General features: G+C 33.4%; 3 protein-coding genes across 10 annotated transcripts; 2 read left to right on the forward strand and 1 right to left on the reverse strand.

The window, feature by feature from the left end:
- The first annotated feature begins 694 nt into the window (after window positions 1-694).
- On the forward strand, window positions 695-6,971 carry LOC8273392 (U-box domain-containing protein 5). Of its 2 annotated transcripts, XM_002521524.4 has the most exons (6): window positions 695-1,451; window positions 2,228-2,296; window positions 2,834-3,019; window positions 3,371-3,478; window positions 4,138-5,300; window positions 5,807-6,971. In XM_002521524.4, the coding sequence occupies exons 2-6, from the start codon at window positions 2,249-2,251 to the stop codon at window positions 6,546-6,548; spliced, it is 2,247 nt and encodes a 748-aa protein (XP_002521570.1). In that variant the 5' UTR covers window positions 695-1,451; window positions 2,228-2,248; the 3' UTR covers window positions 6,549-6,971. The 2 variants fall into 2 exon arrangements, with proteins under 2 accessions (XP_002521570.1, XP_025013547.1); XM_025157779.2 differs by lacking the exon at window positions 2,228-2,296 and having other exon boundaries at window positions 696-1,451.
- An 872-nt stretch (window positions 6,972-7,843) lies between these two features.
- Window positions 7,844-10,659, forward strand: LOC8273391 (anaphase-promoting complex subunit 10). Of its 7 annotated transcripts, none has more exons than XM_015720740.3 (8): window positions 7,863-7,990; window positions 8,068-8,156; window positions 8,534-8,725; window positions 8,813-8,873; window positions 8,955-9,077; window positions 9,186-9,256; window positions 10,179-10,283; window positions 10,365-10,659. In XM_015720740.3, exons 3-8 carry the CDS (start codon window positions 8,547-8,549, stop codon window positions 10,432-10,434), a joined length of 609 nt encoding a protein of 202 aa, XP_015576226.1. In that variant the 5' UTR covers window positions 7,863-7,990; window positions 8,068-8,156; window positions 8,534-8,546; the 3' UTR covers window positions 10,435-10,659. The 7 variants fall into 7 exon arrangements, with proteins under 7 accessions (XP_015576225.1, XP_015576227.1, XP_048230962.1 ...); XM_015720742.3 differs by having other exon boundaries at window positions 8,985-9,077; XM_015720739.3 differs by lacking the exon at window positions 8,068-8,156 and having other exon boundaries at window positions 7,844-7,990.
- Window positions 10,660-13,538: 2,879 nt separating this feature from the next.
- Window positions 13,539-19,709, reverse strand: LOC8273390 (tubby-like F-box protein 2). Its single transcript, XM_048374387.1, has 6 exons — window positions 19,143-19,709; window positions 18,664-18,864; window positions 15,255-15,614; window positions 15,070-15,157; window positions 14,461-14,590; window positions 13,539-14,377 (listed from the first exon to the last, which is right to left on the reverse strand). Exons 1-6 carry the CDS (start codon window positions 19,551-19,553, stop codon window positions 13,705-13,707), a joined length of 1,863 nt encoding a protein of 620 aa, XP_048230344.1. The 5' UTR covers window positions 19,554-19,709; the 3' UTR covers window positions 13,539-13,704.
- Between the last annotated feature and the right edge of the window lie 277 nt (window positions 19,710-19,986).

Genomic DNA, 19,986 nt, shown 5'->3' on the forward strand with positions numbered 1-19,986 from the left:
AAAATAAAAAGTCAGTGGTCCCATCAGTAATTTTATATTAATCTTTCGATAAAAAATATATATATAATTTATGTCTTAATCCAGTGGTCAAGAAATCACTTAAAAAATAAATGATTCAAACTTATAGATTTAACTGAAAAGGACAAAGATTTTGATAAAAATGAATTACCTTTTCAAGGTTTAATTCCAGAGTTACCCTAAAGAAATGGTTTAATCCCATTGGAAATTTAGGCAGAAGCATGGGAACACGAATTAAAACTCTTACGTGTGTACAGAATCTGCTGATTATGGTATTTAAATCTGATTTAGGGAGGAATTATTGGGTTGTTTCTTTTCCTAACTGAATTGAATTGTAATGGAAGGAATGTGCCTTGAAAAATCATCATATGGTTGACCATTGTCTGCTTGACCTCTTTCAAGTTTCTTCTCTCTGTATTCCCCTTGTAATAATTAGAATAGAACTACTCCTAAACTATAATTTCAGAGATAAAGATTAAGTTGATATTAAGAATACAACTGCTCTAATGACTCGGAACATTAAAATTAGTGAAGTTGTTTTGGTCAAAGAAAATTAATACTTATTTATTAATTTAATATATATAAAGAAATTATTCCTCCTACTAAAGAGAGGGTTAAGCTATCGTAATCCTAAGTCGATGTTGTTTTTGACCGAGACATGTATGTCTGTCTGTTCGTTGAACGTTCAATAGAGTCTGCGCCAACGACTTTCTTTATCAGTCAGGTCAATTTCACCAGTATTTGCTCCAACAATCATCATAACCCACTTGTAGATTTTTGGTTTTTAAGGCAAAATAATCAGAATCTGCGATGGAAAATCATGACAGCCATCACAGCCTTGTGACTGGACATGCCATTTACTGCTTCTCATGGCTGCTTTCTGTTTCTCATGACAACTAGGAAATTTTAGTAGTTAATTGTGTGTAGTGCTTATGCAGCTAGTTGACGGGTCTTTCTCTCTCTTTCTTTGCTTTTTCGGCTAGCCCTTTTGTTTAAATTATTAGATTAGCTTTACTTTTCTTCTTTCCGTGGAAAGACTTTGTTGTCCAGAGAATCACTGTGCTTACTCTGGTGTGCTTTTATGGGCTTACGGGCATAATTCACTCCTCTTATTGTTCTTGTATGAAAATCAATTCTGGGTGCTTATCAGCGTTCTGTTCTGGTTTCATTGGCGGGAATTTTTCCTTTGTTATCTTATATGAGAAAGAAGAATTATGTTCATAGATTCTCTGTATTGCTCAGCAGTCAGCACCATCATCATATAAAGATTCTCTTTACTTTGGCAACTTGGATTTTGCTTGTAGTTGGGTTCACTTTGGATGCCATTCTGTTGGCTTTAGACCTCAATTGTCCATCTCTGGTAGTTCTAGCCAGTGTTTTTTGAAGGAATTTTGATGATTTAAGAGATATTTGTGCAGATAGGGATTTAGTAGGTGAGTCTCTTTTCTTCTTTCTTTTATCTGATCTTTCTTCTGATTCTTCTTCTTCTCTCTATCTCTCAACGTTGTGCTTTGGTGGTTTGTACTTGTGGTAGTGAGTAAGATCTTTGGCTAATTGTGATTGAAAAGGGTCTGAAAGTATGGCCCATAATCTTTATAAACCTATCCAGATAGTCTGCCCCATAATTTAACACTATGTGATGTGTGTACGGCTGCATATTTTGTTTTGTTGTAGTCAGGGGAATCAAGAAGATGATGAGCATGGTATAGTTGCATTTGTATGTATCTTTGCTGCGTCTCTGGAAATCTGGGACCTAGAGAACAACTCATCTATGTAAATACTGATTAATTGAAACTTGATTCCTCTTGGTATATAATAATGATTGTTTTACAGATGGTACTTTCAGCTTTTCAAAGTTTTCTTCAGATAATTAAGATAGTGCAGCTATGTTGTAGGTTTTCAATGAATCTTTTGCCATCAGGTTTCTTGTGATTTTAGTTCTCAACAAAATTAGCATAAAGAATTTTGTTACACCTAATGTTAGGCATTCATAATTTAGAAGGTATCTGCTTATCCTAAAACTTGCTCTCATATTGGTGAGTTTTGATAATTTATCAATCTTGATAGTTAAGTGCTAATGCTGTTGACTTTCCAGATTATCATCAGTATGTTATGTAGTGTTCCTTTCTTATCATAGATATCTGTTGGTTTCAATAGTTAGACTTTTAAGAAGGTAGTTTTGACTTCTAACTCGATAATGAATTTGCAGACCCTGCATTCTTCTTTCTGAATGGGGACTGATGCAGTGGAGACGCTGCCATATTATTATACCTTTAAGGTATAGTGTCTCGTGTTCATATTTTCTGGTGCTATTGAAGTATCTGATCTTAAATTTGCATTTCAATTTTATTGTCTGCTTTATTAATTTTTGTACTCAGTATTTGCTCATGAAAGATTGCCTTTTCATTATATTGGTTTTTAATTTGGATACTTTCCGAATGAATTAGTAATTCTTGAATAATTGTTTGCATTTGTTACAGAGGTGATATTACTTATCCGCGTGGCGGCCTTTTTTACATGTTTGCTTTAAGGTCCCATAGAGATATCACTGTCTAATGAAAACATAAGAGCATGAAAGCCTTTGAGAGGACTTCCGCAATGTGGTGACCTTTTGACTGTTTAAGCCTTGGGGTCTTTTCACTTCGTTTCCGTAGGTTGACTTAGGGTGCCACCAAAGAGCATGAAGAATGAAGCATCTTTCTCTAAATTTAGTAGTTTATTTAGTAAAGGAATTTTGTCCTTGCAGTTCTATATTTGAAGCCTTTGTAGGATTGAACCATTTTTTCCTGTATGGTAATGTAGTTCATGTTTGCAGGTGCATCATTCAATGTGCATGGAATTAATGAAATTAGTTGATAGAATTGAAAAAGTATTTCCAGAAGTTGAAGCAGCTCGGCCACGCTGTTCATCAGGAATTCAGTCACTATGTTTATTAAATGGCACAATTGAGAAAGCCAGGCAAATTCTTTGGCACTGTTGTGAATCTAGTAAGCTATATTTGGTAAGCATTCTTCAATACATTCAGATAAAGAAAATGGCTGAACTAAGAAACTCAACCTTAAAAGAAACACATTCATGTGCAAAGTTAATCTTTATCAGCAAGGGATTCAAATACGTTTCATGATTGGTTGTCTCAATGTTTTGTTTACCCTTAAGAGTGACAACTCTGCTTAAATTTCATCAAGTCACATGTTTCCAGATTTATTTTTCCTGCACCAGTTTCTTTCTTCTCTTCTCCTTCTTTATATATTTATATATACGAAGAAAGTGATACATTTAGTTCTGTTCTCCTCTCGTCACTTCATTCCTATTTAGTCATTAGCTTGATAGTGCCTTTTTTGGTTTCTTTCAGGTAATAACTGGGGATGTGATAGTCTCAAGATGTCAAAGATCAAGAAAATACTTTGAACAAAGTTTAGGTCAAATTCAAGCTATGGTTCCAACTATGTTATCTGCTGAGGTTTGTCAGACTACATGCGAACTCTAGTCTTATTTTGTTCATTATTTTTTTCTGTTTCCTTCCACTTGGCAACATGGATAATGGATTTTCTTCAAAGGGAAAATTAGAAAACGTACATTCACATCTATGACTGTCTATTCTTTTCCTAAAATTCGATTAGGTTCCCTGACGCTACAATATTGACATCCAACAAGTTTTTCTTGCTGCATGCATTTATATGATTTTTTTCCTTTTTGAAGTAATGACATGTTAATTTATGCTGGTTATATCTTTCTCTCTATGTTACCCTCTCTCATCTTTTTTTTCTTTTTGAAATGGGGATACAACTAATCCTGGTAATGATCTATTGCTGATTGGTTAAATTCCTAGCTTGAAAGTCTGTGAAGAGGACATTAATCCATCATTCCTGAGCCATCTGTACTCAAAACTAGATTTTAATAAATGTAGCATGAATTTTGCTGTTACCATTGCATTATGCGGAAATTCTTGGTTGTTGTTTTCTTTAATTTTCTTGTTCTTTACTGTTAAGGTATTTAGTGTCTATTGAACTTTATAGATTGGCTCAGCTCTATCTTGTATCCCCTCTTTGATACTTCATAGTTTTCCCTTTTCTTAACCATCACCACTCTGTAAAATTGATAAGGAACCTTTATTTGCAGATTTCTCAAATTATTGATGATCTAAATGCAGCAACATTTACGTTGGACTCTTGTGATGAAGTGGCTGGTAGGGCTGTACGCGAATTGATTCAGCAGGGCACTTCTGCATCTGATTCAGTGGATGGTTCTGAAATCAAAGCACTTCGAATTGCAGCTTCAAGGCTTCATATTACATCCCCAAAGGCCATATTAATAGAGAAGAGATCTATTAAAAAGCTGTTAGATAAAGTTGGAGACAATGACCCTACCAAACGGAAAATCTTAAGGTACCTTCTATATCTGCTGAAGAAATACGGAAATTTGATTATGGAAGAGCAAATAGAGAATCCCAAACCTCAGCATGAAGGATCGGTTGCACTTATGGACTCTACCAGCACATCTGTAAATAATCCATCTGTTGCAATAGAGTTTGAATTAGGACTTAAGCAGTCTGGGGTTGCAACAGACATTCTAACTGGATGTACACCTCCTGAGGAATTTAAATGCCCCATATCTATGAGAGTGATGTATGATCCTGTTGTCATTGCTTCTGGAGAAACATTTGAAAGGATGTGGATACGGAAGTGGTTTAATGATGGTAACATTACGTGTCCAAAAACAAAAGTGAAACTGCCCCATCACTTGTTGACTCCAAACACAGCCATGAAAGACCTGATATCAAAGTGGTGCGAAAGGTATAGAATCACAATCTCTGACCCAAGTATTCAAGAATATCATACATTGGACATATCGTCTACATCCATTGCTAGCTTAGGCAATTCTATGAATGATATACATCTTCCACTGGATATCAGCAATATGTCACTTGGGTCTTTAGATGCTAGTTACAGTTCAGATTCACGCAATAAGGTTGCAGATGGGTCTAGCTTGATGTTGATACGGGAAACTGATGATTGCCATAGATTCCAGTCTAATGCTTGTGTACATGAGACAGATTCAGGGAATTTAACTAGACTTTCTGAGCTTCAATGGGACTCCCAAAGTAAAATGGTTGAATACGTAAAAAAGTATTTGCAATACAACGATCAAGCTTATCATTCTTTGTCATTTGAGAATTTTGTTGGACCTCTCATTAGATATTTGAGGGATGCTCATGACCAACATGATGTTAAAGCTCAAAAAGCTGGATCTGAATTGTTACTTGCTTTTGTGAGTAAAAACAGGTAACTTTTGTTTTTTTTTTTTTCTTTTTTCTTTTTCAGTGGTACTAGCTAATGCTGGAGTTCCTGATCTTTTTTGTCTCTTAGTCATGGTTTGCTTATTATTGTTATTGCTGTTCTTTTTTTTTTTTGATTCTTTATAATCCTATTATTTTTATATTACTATTCCCTCAATTGAGTTTCATACACCTTTGGACTACCTGTCATTAACACATGTCACTGCTGAACTTAGTTATCTGCTTTAGGATGAATTTAAATAAGCTGCTAATAAACGGTTTCGTGAGACTCCATTTTTGAGTTTTGTCCTTTGCTCATGCTCTTAAGGTAAATTGTTCTTTTCTATAGAAGTGCATGGCATTTTGCCAGTTAAAGCTGTTTGCTTCATTGAATCTAATTGCTGTTTAAATCACTGAATCTACTTCAAGTTTTAGTCATGTTTCTCTTATGGATGAATCTATGTCTTGATTGAGCCTTTTTTTTTTCTTTTGACTTTGTGTTGCTCCATGCAGAAGTGGAATGGCATACTTGCATGAAGAGGCATTTAGTCTGTTGGTGTCTTTCCTTGATTCTGAAGTAGTTGAAGAGGCTCTTGCCATTCTGGAAGTGTTGTCCAGCCATCCATATTGCAGATCTAAAATCACAGAATCCGGTGCTCTTGTGCCTATCCTAAAGATCCTCGAACAGATCAAAGACTTCCAGGAAAAAGCCATTAAGATTCTGCATAATTTGTCCTCAAACTCTGATGTTTGCTCCCAAATTGTCTATTTGGAGTGCATCCCAAAATTAGTTCCTTTCATAAATGATGGCAGTACTGCAAAATATTCTATAGTTCTACTTAGAAATTTGTGTGATATTGAAGAGGCGAGGATTTCTGTCGCTGAAACAAATGGATGCATTGCTTCCATTTCTGAACTACTTGAGAGTGGAAGTCGTGAAGAACAGGAGCATGCAGTGGTCATACTTCTTTCTCTATGCTCTCAGCGTGTTCAATATTGTAAGTTGGTCATGGATGAAGGTGTTATTCCTTCCCTAGTTGATATATCCATCAATGGGAATGAGAAAGGGAAGGCAATTGCTCTAGAATTGCTTCGACAACTAAGGGACATTGAAGTGGGCGAAAAGCAAGAACCCGCTGTACCTGATCTTGGTGGCAGTAGAGGTGCAAACCAACAATGTAAAGAAAAGAAATCATCTCATAAGACATCTGGTGGAATTTTCAAGTTTTCGTTGTTTTCGAAGTTCAAAAGATGACAATAAGATCTGTGTTTTTGCTTTATTTCAACTCCGCGGTGACTCAGGATCTTTTCTTGTCAAGCCAAAAAACTACACGTCTATCCTGGAACAGCCAGGTGAAATCTCTGTGACTCACTTTCTTTTTGTGGGCTATGGTGCTTATCTGGAATGAGGCAGTGATATATCATATTTGTAGCTGTAGATGCAGTTGAATTAGTAAGTAGGTGGTTGTTTTTCTCTAACACTGATCTGTAACATGTAGAAACTTTAGCTTTGATAATTCTTATTCTTTCCAAGTAATGCATCTGCTGCTGCTATGTAATGTAGTTACAGAATTGTATAGTTAGTTAAGTTTGATGTATTATTGGCATTTCCAAGTTGATAGTCGGGAATTTGGCATTCTTTTCTTTGTAATCTGTAGTAGTATTATTATTTTGTGAAGCTTTGTCTCTCATTAATTACCTAACAAACAGTTCTCAATTGTTTGCCACTATTGATTAAAAAACCAAAAAAAAAAAAAACTATTAATTTAATATTTTTTATAGAAAAATAAATACAAACACTAAAAATGATGACAATAATTGTAATTAATCTTTCATAAGAAAACCCTCAAAAATTTGCATTTGTTATTTTTAATGGTTACATGAATCAAACAATTTTCATTATTTAATAAATTCGAAAAACTAATTGTGTATATAATTTGACTATTAATATATTAAATATATACAAATAGTATGAATATGATAGATGGCAAAATCGCTAACATTTGAATACAATTTGATATTTTAGAAGTTTTTCATTTCTTTCTAATAATATTAATTAATGTAGTAATTATATTTACAATCAATAATAAAATGTTACTAATTTGTTTTTTAAGATAAATTTAATTATTTAATCAGAAAAATACTTTATTTTTAACATATTAATTATACACAAATATAATTAATTAATAGGTAATCTTTTTAGTTTTTCTTTTTTAACTCAATTTGTTAGTTAAACACATGTTAACATAAAGTTTTAACATATATTAAATTATTGATATAATATTTTACTAAAACAATAAAAGAATTTTGAAATAGTATGATAGTATTGTCACAACTAACAAATTACTTTTTAAATTAAACATTAATCTTAACTAAACTAGCTAAAAAAGTTTACTAAGCTAAAAATTGTCTGTTAACATATTTTAAATCATGATTACTTTTCATATTAATCATTATATTATGAGTTACACTTTTCATATATAAATTGTTACAATAAAAATATAAAAAAATAATTATAATTATTTTGAAAATAGCTATGTAACTGCAATTAGCGGGTAATTAATTAGTATTTTAAAATACGATAATACAAAATCCTTTCTCCTTTTTTTTTTTTTTCTTTCTATTTAAATTTTCCTGTTAGCTCTGCCAAGTCTTTGCAGGTGCATTCCTCTGTGGTCGCAGCTTTGATCTCAAAGGGTACGATTCTAGTTACATAACGTGGATTCTTCTTGTTGATTTTAGTTGTATGTTCTCAATTTCTTGATGTTTACTAGGTTCTCCATTTCATAGTGGTTTCGACAATCTAGCTTGGTTTTTGGATTTCTATTTTCAAAATGTCGTCAATCGAAATGCTTACGTTGCAGTTAAGTGTTTGATCTAATGCCTCAATGAAATATTGCATCATCTCTTTAATATTTGTTCCACGATTTGAACCAAATCTTGGTTTTTTGATTTTTAACTTTTTTTTTTGGTATGGTGATTGATTTTGCCTTTTGACGCTATTGACCGACTGTACTGAGTGGGAATTACCACGCTGTGATGTAAGTTAGATAGCTTCATTCTTGTCGCGTTGGAATTGGATTACGGTCCTTTTTGGCTAGTGATGTGTGTTTCTGAGTCTTTAACTACTCCATACCGCATGTGCATGACTCTCCAGTGCTTGGATATGCATTGAAATTAGTAGCATGCTTGTTCATTTTTTTCCTGAAAATTGAAATAATCTGAGAGCTATGATTTCAGAGTATAATAGAAAATGGCAACAGAATCATCAGAGGGAGAAGAAGAAGGGAAGATTACAGGAGGGAATCAGCACCTGGTTGTAGATGATGATCTCAGAGAAATGGGAAAAAAGGCTGCTTGGAGTGTAAGCTCTTGCAAGCCTGGCAATGGCGTCTCTTCTCTCCGCGACGACAATCTAGATTCCTTTTGGCAGTAAAAACCAATTACTGATACCATCTCTGTCCTCTCTTTCAATGATAACTTTGAATAATTTCCCTTCTTATGTTTTATATGTGCTAGGTCGGATGGTGCGCAACCTCATTTGGTGAACATTCAATTCCAAAAGAAAGTAAAGCTGCAAGTATGAATCCAGCTTCCTGATACTTTGACACGTAATTTTAGAATTTGATATCTGATTATTGGATTTAGGACTAAATATAAGAAAGTGGTTGTCTTTTCTTTGGAGTTGAAGTTGGTTCTGCTCTATGTGGATTTCAAGCTTGACGAGAGCTATACCCCAAGTAAGATTTCTATCCGCGCTGGTGATGGATTTCACAACTTAAAGGTGTGTTAAACGCTTGATTATATTTTTTCTCCCCCCTCCTCATATAGTCTCACCAGATCACTTATGGGTTTCAATTTGGTTTGATATTCTGCTGTAAACTTGCTTTAGGAGATCAAGACTGTGGAGCTTGTCAAGCCAACTGGATGGGTTTACCTATCCTTATCTGGAAATGATCCTAGGTAACAACTAGTATGTCCATCTGCCAATTTCCCTGCCTTTGCACCTACTTTGTAAAAGTTCCTTGTTGTGCCTCGTGTTCTTCTATATTTTATTTGAAGATAAGCAGGTAATATGTTCCCCATCTTTCTTACGTTACTGCTTAAATATGATACTCATCAAGTGAGAGGCTATCTTTAGTTACCTCTTGTTAGAGCTGAACTTCAAAAGTAATTTAGAGCCGTAACTGCTCCAATCTAATAGTCATCATTCTTTTAGCTATTATACATGTCTTTTTTGCCATGGTCATTGCTGCCCTTTGTGGTAGCTGGAGAATTAGAGCTAGTTTTCTTATCTTTCTCACGGCAGAAGCCAGAACATGTGGAGGAAATTGGTTGTTGTCACTGGTTGAATCCATAGCTGTTGGCTGATCCTCTTATGTCAAGTTTGTAAGTATGTGTTCGAGAAGTACGAAAACAAAATTTAAGTTTGAAATATTTCTAGATTCTTCCAAATAGGGAATGAAGGTTTAAAAAGAAGACAGTTCCAATAATGGTCTTTGGTCACTAGATTTTGCTTTTCCTGTCATCTTATGTTGAGAACAATTTAATTATATTTCTTGTTAATATTTTAGTTATGCCACAAGATCTTTTTCTGCTCCCTCATCCTGATTGACACTATCCTAACCATGTACCTTTAGAGGCCAAGTATGTACACTTTTGGATGTTGCCTCTGTTTCTGAAATTCACTGACAGGTAATTGGTAAGAGAATGTACTTTCATGATATTGAACCTCGAGGATGAGATTATTTAAACTTCTTGTTTACTTGATATTGACGATGCGTTCAGCTTGAGGAGACTGAAGGCTAATGAAAGAATCTGTGTTAATCTTGTTGCAGATTTGCTAAAGCTATTTAATTTGATTTCCTTGTGATTTCTTTTGCAGGGAAACTTTTGTGAATACATTTATGTTACAAATTGCTGTGCTGTCAAACCATCTTAATGGAAGGGATACTCATGTTCGGCAGATCAAAGTTTATGGGCCTCGATTGTGAGTCACCACTCGTTCACATTCTGGTTTTTGGAAGTAACTTGTACTACTATTATTGAGGCTTCCTTTGTTTCATTGCAGGAATCCTATTCCTCATCAGCCTTTTCAATTTACTTCAAGAGAGTTTATCACATACTCTTCTGTGAGATGAGCAATGTGATCTGGCAAAAAAGAAAAAAATAGAATCCTACTGAAAGTGTATGAAGCCTGCAGCTGAAAGTAGACAAGACCATCCAAGAACCATAAGTTTTACCCGTTATCTACTACCTTATGCAATTAGTCAAAAGATATGTAAACCTTTCTGATGCACACGTTCTTGCCAAGGAAGTGTCAGGTGACAGTGAAAAGGCATTAATGGATTCTGAACTTACCATAATTACTATTTGCTATGTTGTCAAATTCATTTCTCTAGCAACAAGTTCAGAATGATAAGGCCTCCACCCTCCCATCAGGTGAGTCCGACATTGAAACGGGTGAGGATCAGGCTCAAAGTCTAACGCCGGATATTTTCTCTATTAACTGATGGGCTTGGATAATAGGTTTTAGAAATTTCAGCGAGTTATTTTCGCCCAAAAAGTGCCCTAGCTGTAAACATTAAGGGCAAAACTGTACCTTTTCATCTGAGTTTATAAGGGACTGAGTTGACTCAGTCTGAAACTGAGACGAGTGAGGATTAGACTCAAAATCTAACCCCGTTTACTTTCTCTATGGATTACAGGTTTTTGAAAGTTGAATGGCTTATTTATATTTGGTAGTGATGTGAATGAATGATAAGGGCAGCACAAACCTTATAGTTTGTGTGGGATTGCTTTTCGTAAAAACATCCAAAAATAATAACAATAATAATAAAAATTATAATATTAATATATTTTTTAAAATTTTAAAACCCTTTTAAAAATAAAATATATATAGAGTGATGATATTTTTAAAAATTGATTCGAGAAAAATAATTTATAAACGATTATTATATTAAATTGTACAAATTCTAAGCCACTTTTGTCCTATTGACTGGTTTGCTGGCCAAAGTTTAGCCACTGGCTCTTCCTAATCAAAGCCCTCTATGTTTTCTTTTCTTTTTTTTGGAAAAAAGCTCTCTATATTTTCTTCTTTTTTTGAACGAAGCTCTTCCTAATGACAGGGAGTATTATCTTTTGATAATTTCTTATATCTATTCTCTATATACAAAGAAAATTATGTACTGAATTAAACTTGTTATAAAAATAGATATTTTAACTAATGAGTTAGTTTTTTTTTTTAATTTTATCATAATTTTTAATCCTAGAAAATATAAAGTTCAATTATAATTCTAGTATTAGTTTCATACATAATTAAGAATAAACTATAATATTCTTAAAACATATTTTTAATAAAATTTTAAAATATTAGCAATTTTATTGAAAGTTTTTAAGAATTTTTAAATAAATTTAAAATATAAAAGAAATCTATTAAATTTAATTTATAAACTCATTTTACATTATTATCTACAATCAAATTAATAAAAATAACAATCTACATATATGAATTGTGGTACTGCAAAAATTATTTAAACAATTTGTTAATCAGGATTTCCCTTGTAATTGTCAAGATGATGTTTCTTTTCTTTCTCCATCAATTTGTAGTGCTATAGAACTCTTAGCCCTACATTTGGGGAAGTGGATAAATAACAGACAAAAGAACGAGGATGGAAGTTAAGAGTTGACAGTCAGTATTTATTTTTTTCTTTTTCTAAGAAAGAAAATGAAAAAAAAAAAAGAAAAGAAATAACAATAAATAAAAATTATAACATTACTATGATAAAAATATTAGGAGAAAATTATTTAATTTCAATTTATAGACAGTAAAAAAAAAGTTATTTCTCTCATTTTCAACAAATAAATAATTAAATAAAAATATATTTTCTCTTTATTTTCTTTCTTATAAATACGGTGTAAATTAATATAATATGAACTTTCCATATATGCAATATTTCTTATTATTTACTTAGTTAAATCCTTAATTAGATAATGCATAACAAATGAGATTCTTTTATTAGAAAGCTATTTTAAAAAAAGTTTATTTTCTCACCTGCCAAACACTAAAACTGAAAATATATATATATATATATATAATATCATTAATTAGATAATGCCTAAGAAATGAGTTGTTTTTTTAATCAAAAAAGTTATTTATAAACCAAACACAAAAGGTGAAAATATTTAATGGGAAATGAACTTAAAAATAAAAATATAATTTAAATTTTTTTAAAAAGGCATCTGTAACATAATTTTGAAGTTGTCAAATCAGACAAAATGGGTATAATCAGCTGGCATAAACCAAATTAATACGAGATGTCACGTCTTAGAACATCTGCACCAAACCTATGACACATACCAGTTTAATGGAATGCAGTGTGTATTGTTTAAGTATGACTATTATTTATGACTTATTATCATTATTCTTTTTAGCTCGCTAAGATCAGTAGGGTAGGAAGACTCTAATCCCTAATAGAGAATAGAATGTTCTATTTTTGCATAGAAATAAAATTTGTTCAAGATTACGTTTACCTAACTAACATATGACTATTTTGTATGTATATATATATATATATATATATATATAGATAAAACACAGAGACAAAATGCAGAATAATGGCAATAAAGAAACAAAGAAAAGGTGTTAGAAGTTTATTTATCTACAAAATCCTTGAAATGGATCTCTGCCACTAAAGCTCTCCTAGTTCTTTGGATTATGCAGCATAATAACAACAAAAGCCTTTGGCAACTGGTATTCTCTTTGTCCCCCATTATTCTGCATGCATGCTATCCAGTGAGATTAGGCCTACGGAAATTATATGCTAAACCTTAGAATCACATTGCTTTATCGAGAGTGTCAGTGTAGCCTAATGCAAGTGCTGTGCTGCCTCAGGCATATATCTCCATCTCCATAAATGTATGTACAAGCATGCATTCAGATCAGGGAACTAACTTGAATCTTAAACCTTAAACCCTAAATATTTTCAAGAATGAAGTTTCACATGTTGTCTTCATTCTTAGACCTTACATGGGAATCAGTTGTCTCCTACTGTAAATGCTTGCTGTTTTGTTAAGACTTAATGTGACCGACTTGGTGATTTTTACTTCAAGCAAGAACGAGCAGGTCCCTTGAAGCCCTCCGATCCAACTCATAGCCAATTAACAGCTTCTTCAACAGGGGAAAACTGAAAGACTATATAGATACCATGCACTGAACTTTAATTTAACATTAGTGCTACGATGATGAAACAAAATATAAGTCAAGTTCCATGATCAGAAAAAGTAAGGATTACATGGCTAAGTTCAGCTGTGAACGGCTGTGTCTGATGAGCTGCACATAGAGTGCACAAATATTCCAGAACTGAAAAGAGCAAACTATGGCAGTGATTTCTGCGCAGGCACCACATCTGTCATTCACAGGCTGGTTTGGTGTCAAAGCTGCTCAGGCAGATTGCAAAGGCTTGGAAGGCAGAAAGAGGGTAGCAATAATCCATGGTGAAGATGTCTTTTCCGATTTTTCCAAACTGTAAGATCACCTTCTCTTGCTCTGCAGCTGGCACATTGTGGGATGGGCCCACAGCAGCCACAAGTTGGAAATTCTTAACAGATGCGACTGTAACCCGCCCTCTGAAATTTAGGCACCAGCACTGAAGCTGCTCATGCCATCTAGGAGCCTTGTTCTTAAGAATAAGGGGCTCTCCAGAACCATGGATTATTACCGGCGACTCTGAGGGGCTTGCAGAACTAACATCAAAAACAGATTCCTTTCCTTTTGAACCTGATGAAAAAGATAACCAATCATCAAAAGTCTCTGAGAATGATGTTGGCGTTGGGGCAGTGCCCCCCTCCTCAATAGAGGAGACAGGTATTGAGTGCAAGACACAGTGCATTCGCCTTGGCCCTCTTGTACGGAGAACATTGAGCTCATAGGTGATGGTGCCTATACTATAATTACATGCAGGTAATTTTGGAGACACCTGCCTAGAATGGAATCTGCGATGTGTACGGCTAGCTGGTTGTATTGGCACTTCACATGTAGGTTGGCTATCAAATACAGTGAACTTGGTTCCTAAAAAGTTAGACCTGGAAAACAATTTGAAAATGAGTTAGTTTGAATATGTATGTAATCTACCAAGGTTAATATACTTAAAATGTCCAAAAATTACCTCAGTTTACCAACATATGTATTGCTGGCTCGTGAAAAATCATCTGCAGCCAAGGATACAATGAAGTCTGTGCATGTCGCTCTTCTGATCTTTCTGGCAGCTAATAGCAATTTGTCACTCTCATTCTCGGCTGTCAATTCATTGAAAGAAGGTCAACCAAAAAGAAAAATATTAACTAATGAAATTTCCAGTTAACATGCGCTTAGCAAAGCTTTCTAATTAGCTAAAGCTATAAACCAGAAAGATGTATTTTTAACAAGTAGCATAATTCCCCTTTTCTAGAAGCTTCTATGCCTCCTTTCCTCTTTAAAACAAGGGTACACTGAGTTCTCAAATATCCAAACAGAATCCCATTATTGAAATGCTGCTGTTCTTACTAAAATCAACATATAGAAGTATGTAAAAAGCAGAATAACAATCACATGTCCATTTCAATTGCCACACATTTCTGCAGGAGTTCAAATATGGATAATGGTGGAGCAATATTCTTATGCATTTTCATTGAGATAATATATATATACACGCACGCACCCACTTTTTGCATCAACTGTAACAAGTCTAAATTTGCCACTGCTGAAAAGAACAAGATAAGAGAGTAGCTTGACTCACAAGGCACCAAACCATAGTACAATAGATATGTTGAAGTTGCAGTTTCTCTTCTAATAAAGCACTGTATGGGAGACTCACGAGGACCCGGCTAGTTTGAAGCACCAAAAACAAGTTAGAGCAAATTGTGAGCAGCATAGCAAGCAAATAGGCAGAAGAAAATAAGAAAGAGGAAAGCAAGAGAATACCTGCTTCAATGAGATAGGAAATGTTAGCCTCCCACACTGCTCAGGCGTTTTGACAATTTCTTTAGTGACTTCCCTCCATGACCTACAAACCAAAGCACAATAAACAACAACAGCACGAGCAGGCCACAATGTCTCGCTCTCTTCTACCCTCCTAATGATATCCAAGAGCAATTCTGGTGGGAGATTTGCCCACTGGCCCTGTTGAATTGGCTCAGAATCAGGCGGTGTTTCATCTGGTGCAATATGTGACCTTGTCCTACCACGCCAATGCTTCCCTTCGACCCCTCGTCTTGAAATGCTTCCAATTCCATCTTTCATCTCCCTCAGCTCACGCACAATGCTTTTGAGGGACATCCAAAGTCAAAGGAGCAAACCAATTCTTTCCCTTCAATATTCAACTACCAGCACCCAGAAAAAAAATACGAAATAAAAAACACATACAGAAGACAAACACAAGAAAAAGAAGAAGATAAAAACAAAAAGGTCAGCGACAATATTAATCTCATTAGACCACATTGATTGATACTCTTCCATGTTTAGGATGTTACATGACTGAAAATCAAGTTCCCAAAAAAAAAAGCCTACAATGCTTAGCAAAAAATTAGCTGCATATACATACATAGACAAGCAATTAACATCTATAGATCATAGAACCCCCAATCAAATGTTAATTCAACACATACAAAGAAAATTCATAACTTTAACCATTGTTATCAGAATCCATCTAAATAATATGCTCTATTTAAGAAAAAGAACAAGAATACACAAATTGCGATATGTATATAAGGAATCATACTTTCACAAGAGATCACCAGAAACTTAAACCCAGTAAAAATGGATCAAATAAAAGGATTTTGATTTCGCCAAAATCACAATGAACATGAAAAAAGACGATAATTTGAAAAATAAAAAACCAACCTGACTGAACCACGTCGAGCGGATCAAAAGGCAAGGAATTGCAATCAGAGGGATGTATAAAAAAAAACCGCTAGAAGAAACAAGAGATCAGAGAGCGGAAATTAACAAGAGATCAAACGGTCAAAGAGGACAGCCGTCAGTATGGCCACCATCGCCGCCACCACCAACCAACCAACCAACGTCACCACGGCCACCACCACCGAAAGAGCAGCAGCTTTTTTCTTAGACCATCAATCAGAGTCCGGAGTTCGCTCCCTTAAAACGGATCCAGCCCATTCTTTTCTTTTCTTTTTAAATTATTTTTGTTTATTTAACTCCGGTTAAATTTATTAATTATCTGAATATATAATATAAACAAAACAATAATAATAATAAATATGGGACGTGTTATCAAAATAAATAAATAAATGTGACGCGGTGGAGACTGGAGAGTTCAGACTATTGTCTGATTTCCCATATACTTATCTTATCCATTTTTCATGCTATTGCATTTTGGTATAATTTAATAAAGGGTCTTAACTTTTAAAAAGTTAACTGAAATGGCCATTTTAATAAATTTCTGGACCAAATGATTTAAAGAAGTTAAAATCTGAACTAATTTTTCCATAACTCTAAATTAAAGAGGTAAATTGACATTATTCCTTATTTTAGTACATGTCTCTTTTAACCAAATCTTTGTTGGTAACAATGATCATACTCACGCCTGTGACTTCTCAAAACTCTCTCCTTTCTTTTTCGCACAGTTTATCCTTTGTACGAAATAATCAATTAGCATCTCATATTTCACTATTTATCTTTCAAACATTTCTACTTGCTAAATTGATCACATATAAATATCTGAGTGCTGACTTAGCACACATATAACTCACGGCATACTTAAAAAGTTAAAAACAAATTGACGCATATCACTGTGTATTCAATTTAATCCTCAATTTCTTCTAAAATATCTTTTCTGATCCCCTAAATATTTTTATTACCCAATAATTTATGTAATATTTATCTTTAACCCTTATAATTATTTTTGAATATTTTAATAAAATAATCTTTTATTTTTTAATTTTTTTAAAATATATTTATTTAAGTGCAAGATTTTGAATAATATATTTATTTAAAAAATACTAAATAAGAGAACAAAATATTATTTACTTGCTTAATAACAAATATATTCTATTCAAATTTATACATAAATAAAAATATTATTGAAAAGTTCAAAGAATTAAAAAGATAATTTAGAAAATGTAAAATTCAAAAGAATTGTGAGTAAAAGATAAATTCTATATAAATTATGAAATAAGTAAAAAATCTAAAAGGATCAATAAATAATTTTATAAAATTATAAAAATTATATTAGATTTTTATTATAATAATACTCACTGCGTCAATTTTTTTGAGTTATTCGCATGTCAAATCAATACTCAAGTATTTACATATTATCAATTTGACAAATATAGATATCTAATAGATAAATTGTAAAATATGAAGTGCTAGTTAATTATTTCACATAAGTGAAAATTTGATGATGTATCTCGCTTTTTTTTTTTTTTTTTTACTTTAAGTTATGAGAAAAGGAAATTCTAATTTCTTAAAACATATATTTATTGTTAAGATTAATATATGCATTTATTATAAAGTAAAATTTATATTTTTTTGAGTTATATATTATATATAAATAATAAAAGATTAGACAACACTTGTAATCTAGTTTAAATAATTTAAATGGTCAGAGTCACTTCGAATTGTCTCTAGCTACAGGCCCACAGCCTTATATTAGGAGTAAAAATAGCTAGTCCATTTCCTTTTTGACTATTTTTTTTTTTTTTTTTTTTTATCTCCTTCTTGATATCTAAAAGAAAATAGGAAAAATGAAAAATAAAAATATCTAAAAAGAAGATCTAAACTTGAGATTTTATTTAAATTTAGAAAGTCTTAACTATTCTCAAGCAAAACATACAAATGCACATCTCTCAAAGAAATTCCTTCATTGCAAATGGTTACAAATTAGTGTAACTTACTGTCATTTATTTGCTGTTAATCTAGTAGGTTTTTTCTAGAAAAATTGGTTAATTCTTGAATTTATATACTCCAGTAGCTGCTGTGATTTGATTGATGCTTCTGCAAGGTCATTATTTATTAATTTTAAATGTAAATATGTTTCAACCGCATAGTAAGACAATCCAATACCAAAATCAAAATGTAAAACAATCTTCAAATCCAGTTCCAAAGTGGGTAAAACACTCGTAAGAATTACATATATACATCAGACCCAATCTGAATGATCTTAAAAATACATTTCCTTCACGATGGAATGCGCTCTCATGCAGACTCTAAGCTCAAAGAACCAAAACAAACCATCTACTGGCTTTAAACTTTTTGAAGGCGCAGAATCATCCCATTTTGTTACGTAAATTGTAGTAAACATATATTTGGTGGGTGACATTTTATATAATATATAATCAAAGTAAATAGCTGCTGCTTAACAAAACAGGCTCTAGAGCCTTGAAAATGGTTTTCCTGAAGCAAATAAAGAGGAAGTTGGAGATACAGATGGAGACTTATTATTGTTATTATCGTTATTAGGAGTAGGAGTTGGAGTTGGAGTTGGAGTTGGAGTTTGATTGCGGTTTTCTTGCTCCTCTTCTTCATCTTTCCTTCCTGTCTCTCCGTTAGCTTCTTTCGCAGCATCATCCACCATCTGCAGACCACCCATCATTTCTTATGAAAGGAATACAAATAAAGAATCAATTCAAGCCACTAAAATTTCTTTCATTACTTGAACAGTGGCCATAGATTGAATTTTCCTGATTCATCATATTTGATAGAAACACAGACCTTCCCCATTTTTTACTCAAACTGCTAATATCTAATTATATCACAGACAACTGAAACTAAAGTGTAATCAAGAAGTAAATTTAAGAAAGAAAGAAAAAAAAAAAAAAAAGGAGCGGAAATGAATGAAGCAAATTAAATTACCTTTCTAGTAATGGCAGGAGAGAGTGATGGGAGGATGTCAACAAGATGATTCTTGATGCGGTTCAAAGCATCCTTGGTAACCCCATGAGCAGCAAGGGTAACATCCTTAACAGTAGTTTCCAACAAGTGACGTGCACTCTCCAAGGCATCTGCAGGAACAGCAGCAGCAGCTAACTTCTCCAGCATCCTCTCTTTTATCACTCCCACATGCCTTCTCATCTCCTCCACCACTCCCATCTCCTCTTCTTCTTGTTTGCAAATGGGCTTATAATTACTACTTGTCTGTTTTCGCCTTGCATGAAAAGGAGAGTAGAGGTCTCCGTGTTCCACTACTTGTTTTGACAGTGATTTGTGAGCATTATCTTTGCTGATTTTGGTGGTTGTGGTGCTGCTATTTTGTTTGCTTTCCATGGGGTCTACCTATCTGTTACTGATTCTTTTTTTTTTTTTCTTTTTTTCACAAGGAACAAGGGTGGTCTTGTTCTTCTTCTTCTTCTTGAATTGCAGTTTTTTCGGGTGAATCATAAGCCCTCTCTTCTCACCTTGCTGCAACTAAATATGTAAATATATGGACACAGTGATTGCAGAATTGGCACAAGTGGTGTACACCTGGTGTGTTCAGGTTGAAATGAAGATTAGAAATTCACTAGCACAGTACACGTTGTCTGTTATCTTCTTCTTATTTCTGCTTCTCTTGTCCATGTGTGGCGCCGCTAGGCCACGTGGATACGGCCGTAAACAATTCAGACTTGGTAATTAGTTCTTCAATAAAATTTAATTAAGAGCAAATTTTTTGAATAAGGGACTTTAAATTTTTAAATGATGTCAATAATTTTCAAATTTT

This window comes from Ricinus communis, chromosome 5 (assembly GCF_019578655.1).
Source record: "Ricinus communis isolate WT05 ecotype wild-type chromosome 5, ASM1957865v1, whole genome shotgun sequence".
Taxonomy (NCBI): domain Eukaryota; kingdom Viridiplantae; phylum Streptophyta; class Magnoliopsida; order Malpighiales; family Euphorbiaceae; genus Ricinus; species Ricinus communis.

What these genes read in the sequence shown, in the direction of transcription:
- LOC8273392 (XM_002521524.4), top strand. Translation starts at nt 2,249, where the DNA reads ATGGGGACTGATGCAGTGGAGACGCTGCCATATTATTATACCTTTAAG. An exon ending in CAACTATGTTATCTGCTGAG is followed by an intron (nt 3,479 to 4,137) that starts GTTTGTCAGACT and finishes CTTTATTTGCAG; the next exon opens with ATTTCTCAAATTATTGATGA. An exon ending in GCTTTTGTGAGTAAAAACAG is followed by an intron (nt 5,301 to 5,806) that starts GTAACTTTTGTT and finishes TGCTCCATGCAG; the next exon opens with AAGTGGAATGGCATACTTGC.
- LOC8273391 (XM_015720739.3), top strand. Translation starts at nt 8,547, where the DNA reads ATGGCAACAGAATCATCAGAGGGAGAAGAAGAAGGGAAGATTACAGGA. An exon ending in AAAAGAAAGTAAAGCTGCAA is followed by an intron (nt 8,874 to 8,954) that starts GTATGAATCCAG and finishes ACTAAATATAAG; the next exon opens with AAAGTGGTTGTCTTTTCTTT. An exon ending in TTATCTGGAAATGATCCTAG is followed by an intron (nt 9,257 to 10,178) that starts GTAACAACTAGT and finishes TTTCTTTTGCAG; the next exon opens with GGAAACTTTTGTGAATACAT.
- LOC8273390 (XM_048374387.1), bottom strand. Translation starts at nt 19,553, where the DNA reads ATGGAAAGCAAACAAAATAGCAGCACCACAACCACCAAAATCAGCAAA. An exon ending in CTCCTGCCATTACTAGAAAG is followed by an intron (nt 18,865 to 19,142) that starts GTAATTTAATTT and finishes GGTGGTCTGCAG; the next exon opens with ATGGTGGATGATGCTGCGAA. An exon ending in ACATATGTTGGTAAACTGAG is followed by an intron (nt 14,378 to 14,460) that starts GTAATTTTTGGA and finishes ATTGTTTTCCAG; the next exon opens with GTCTAACTTTTTAGGAACCA.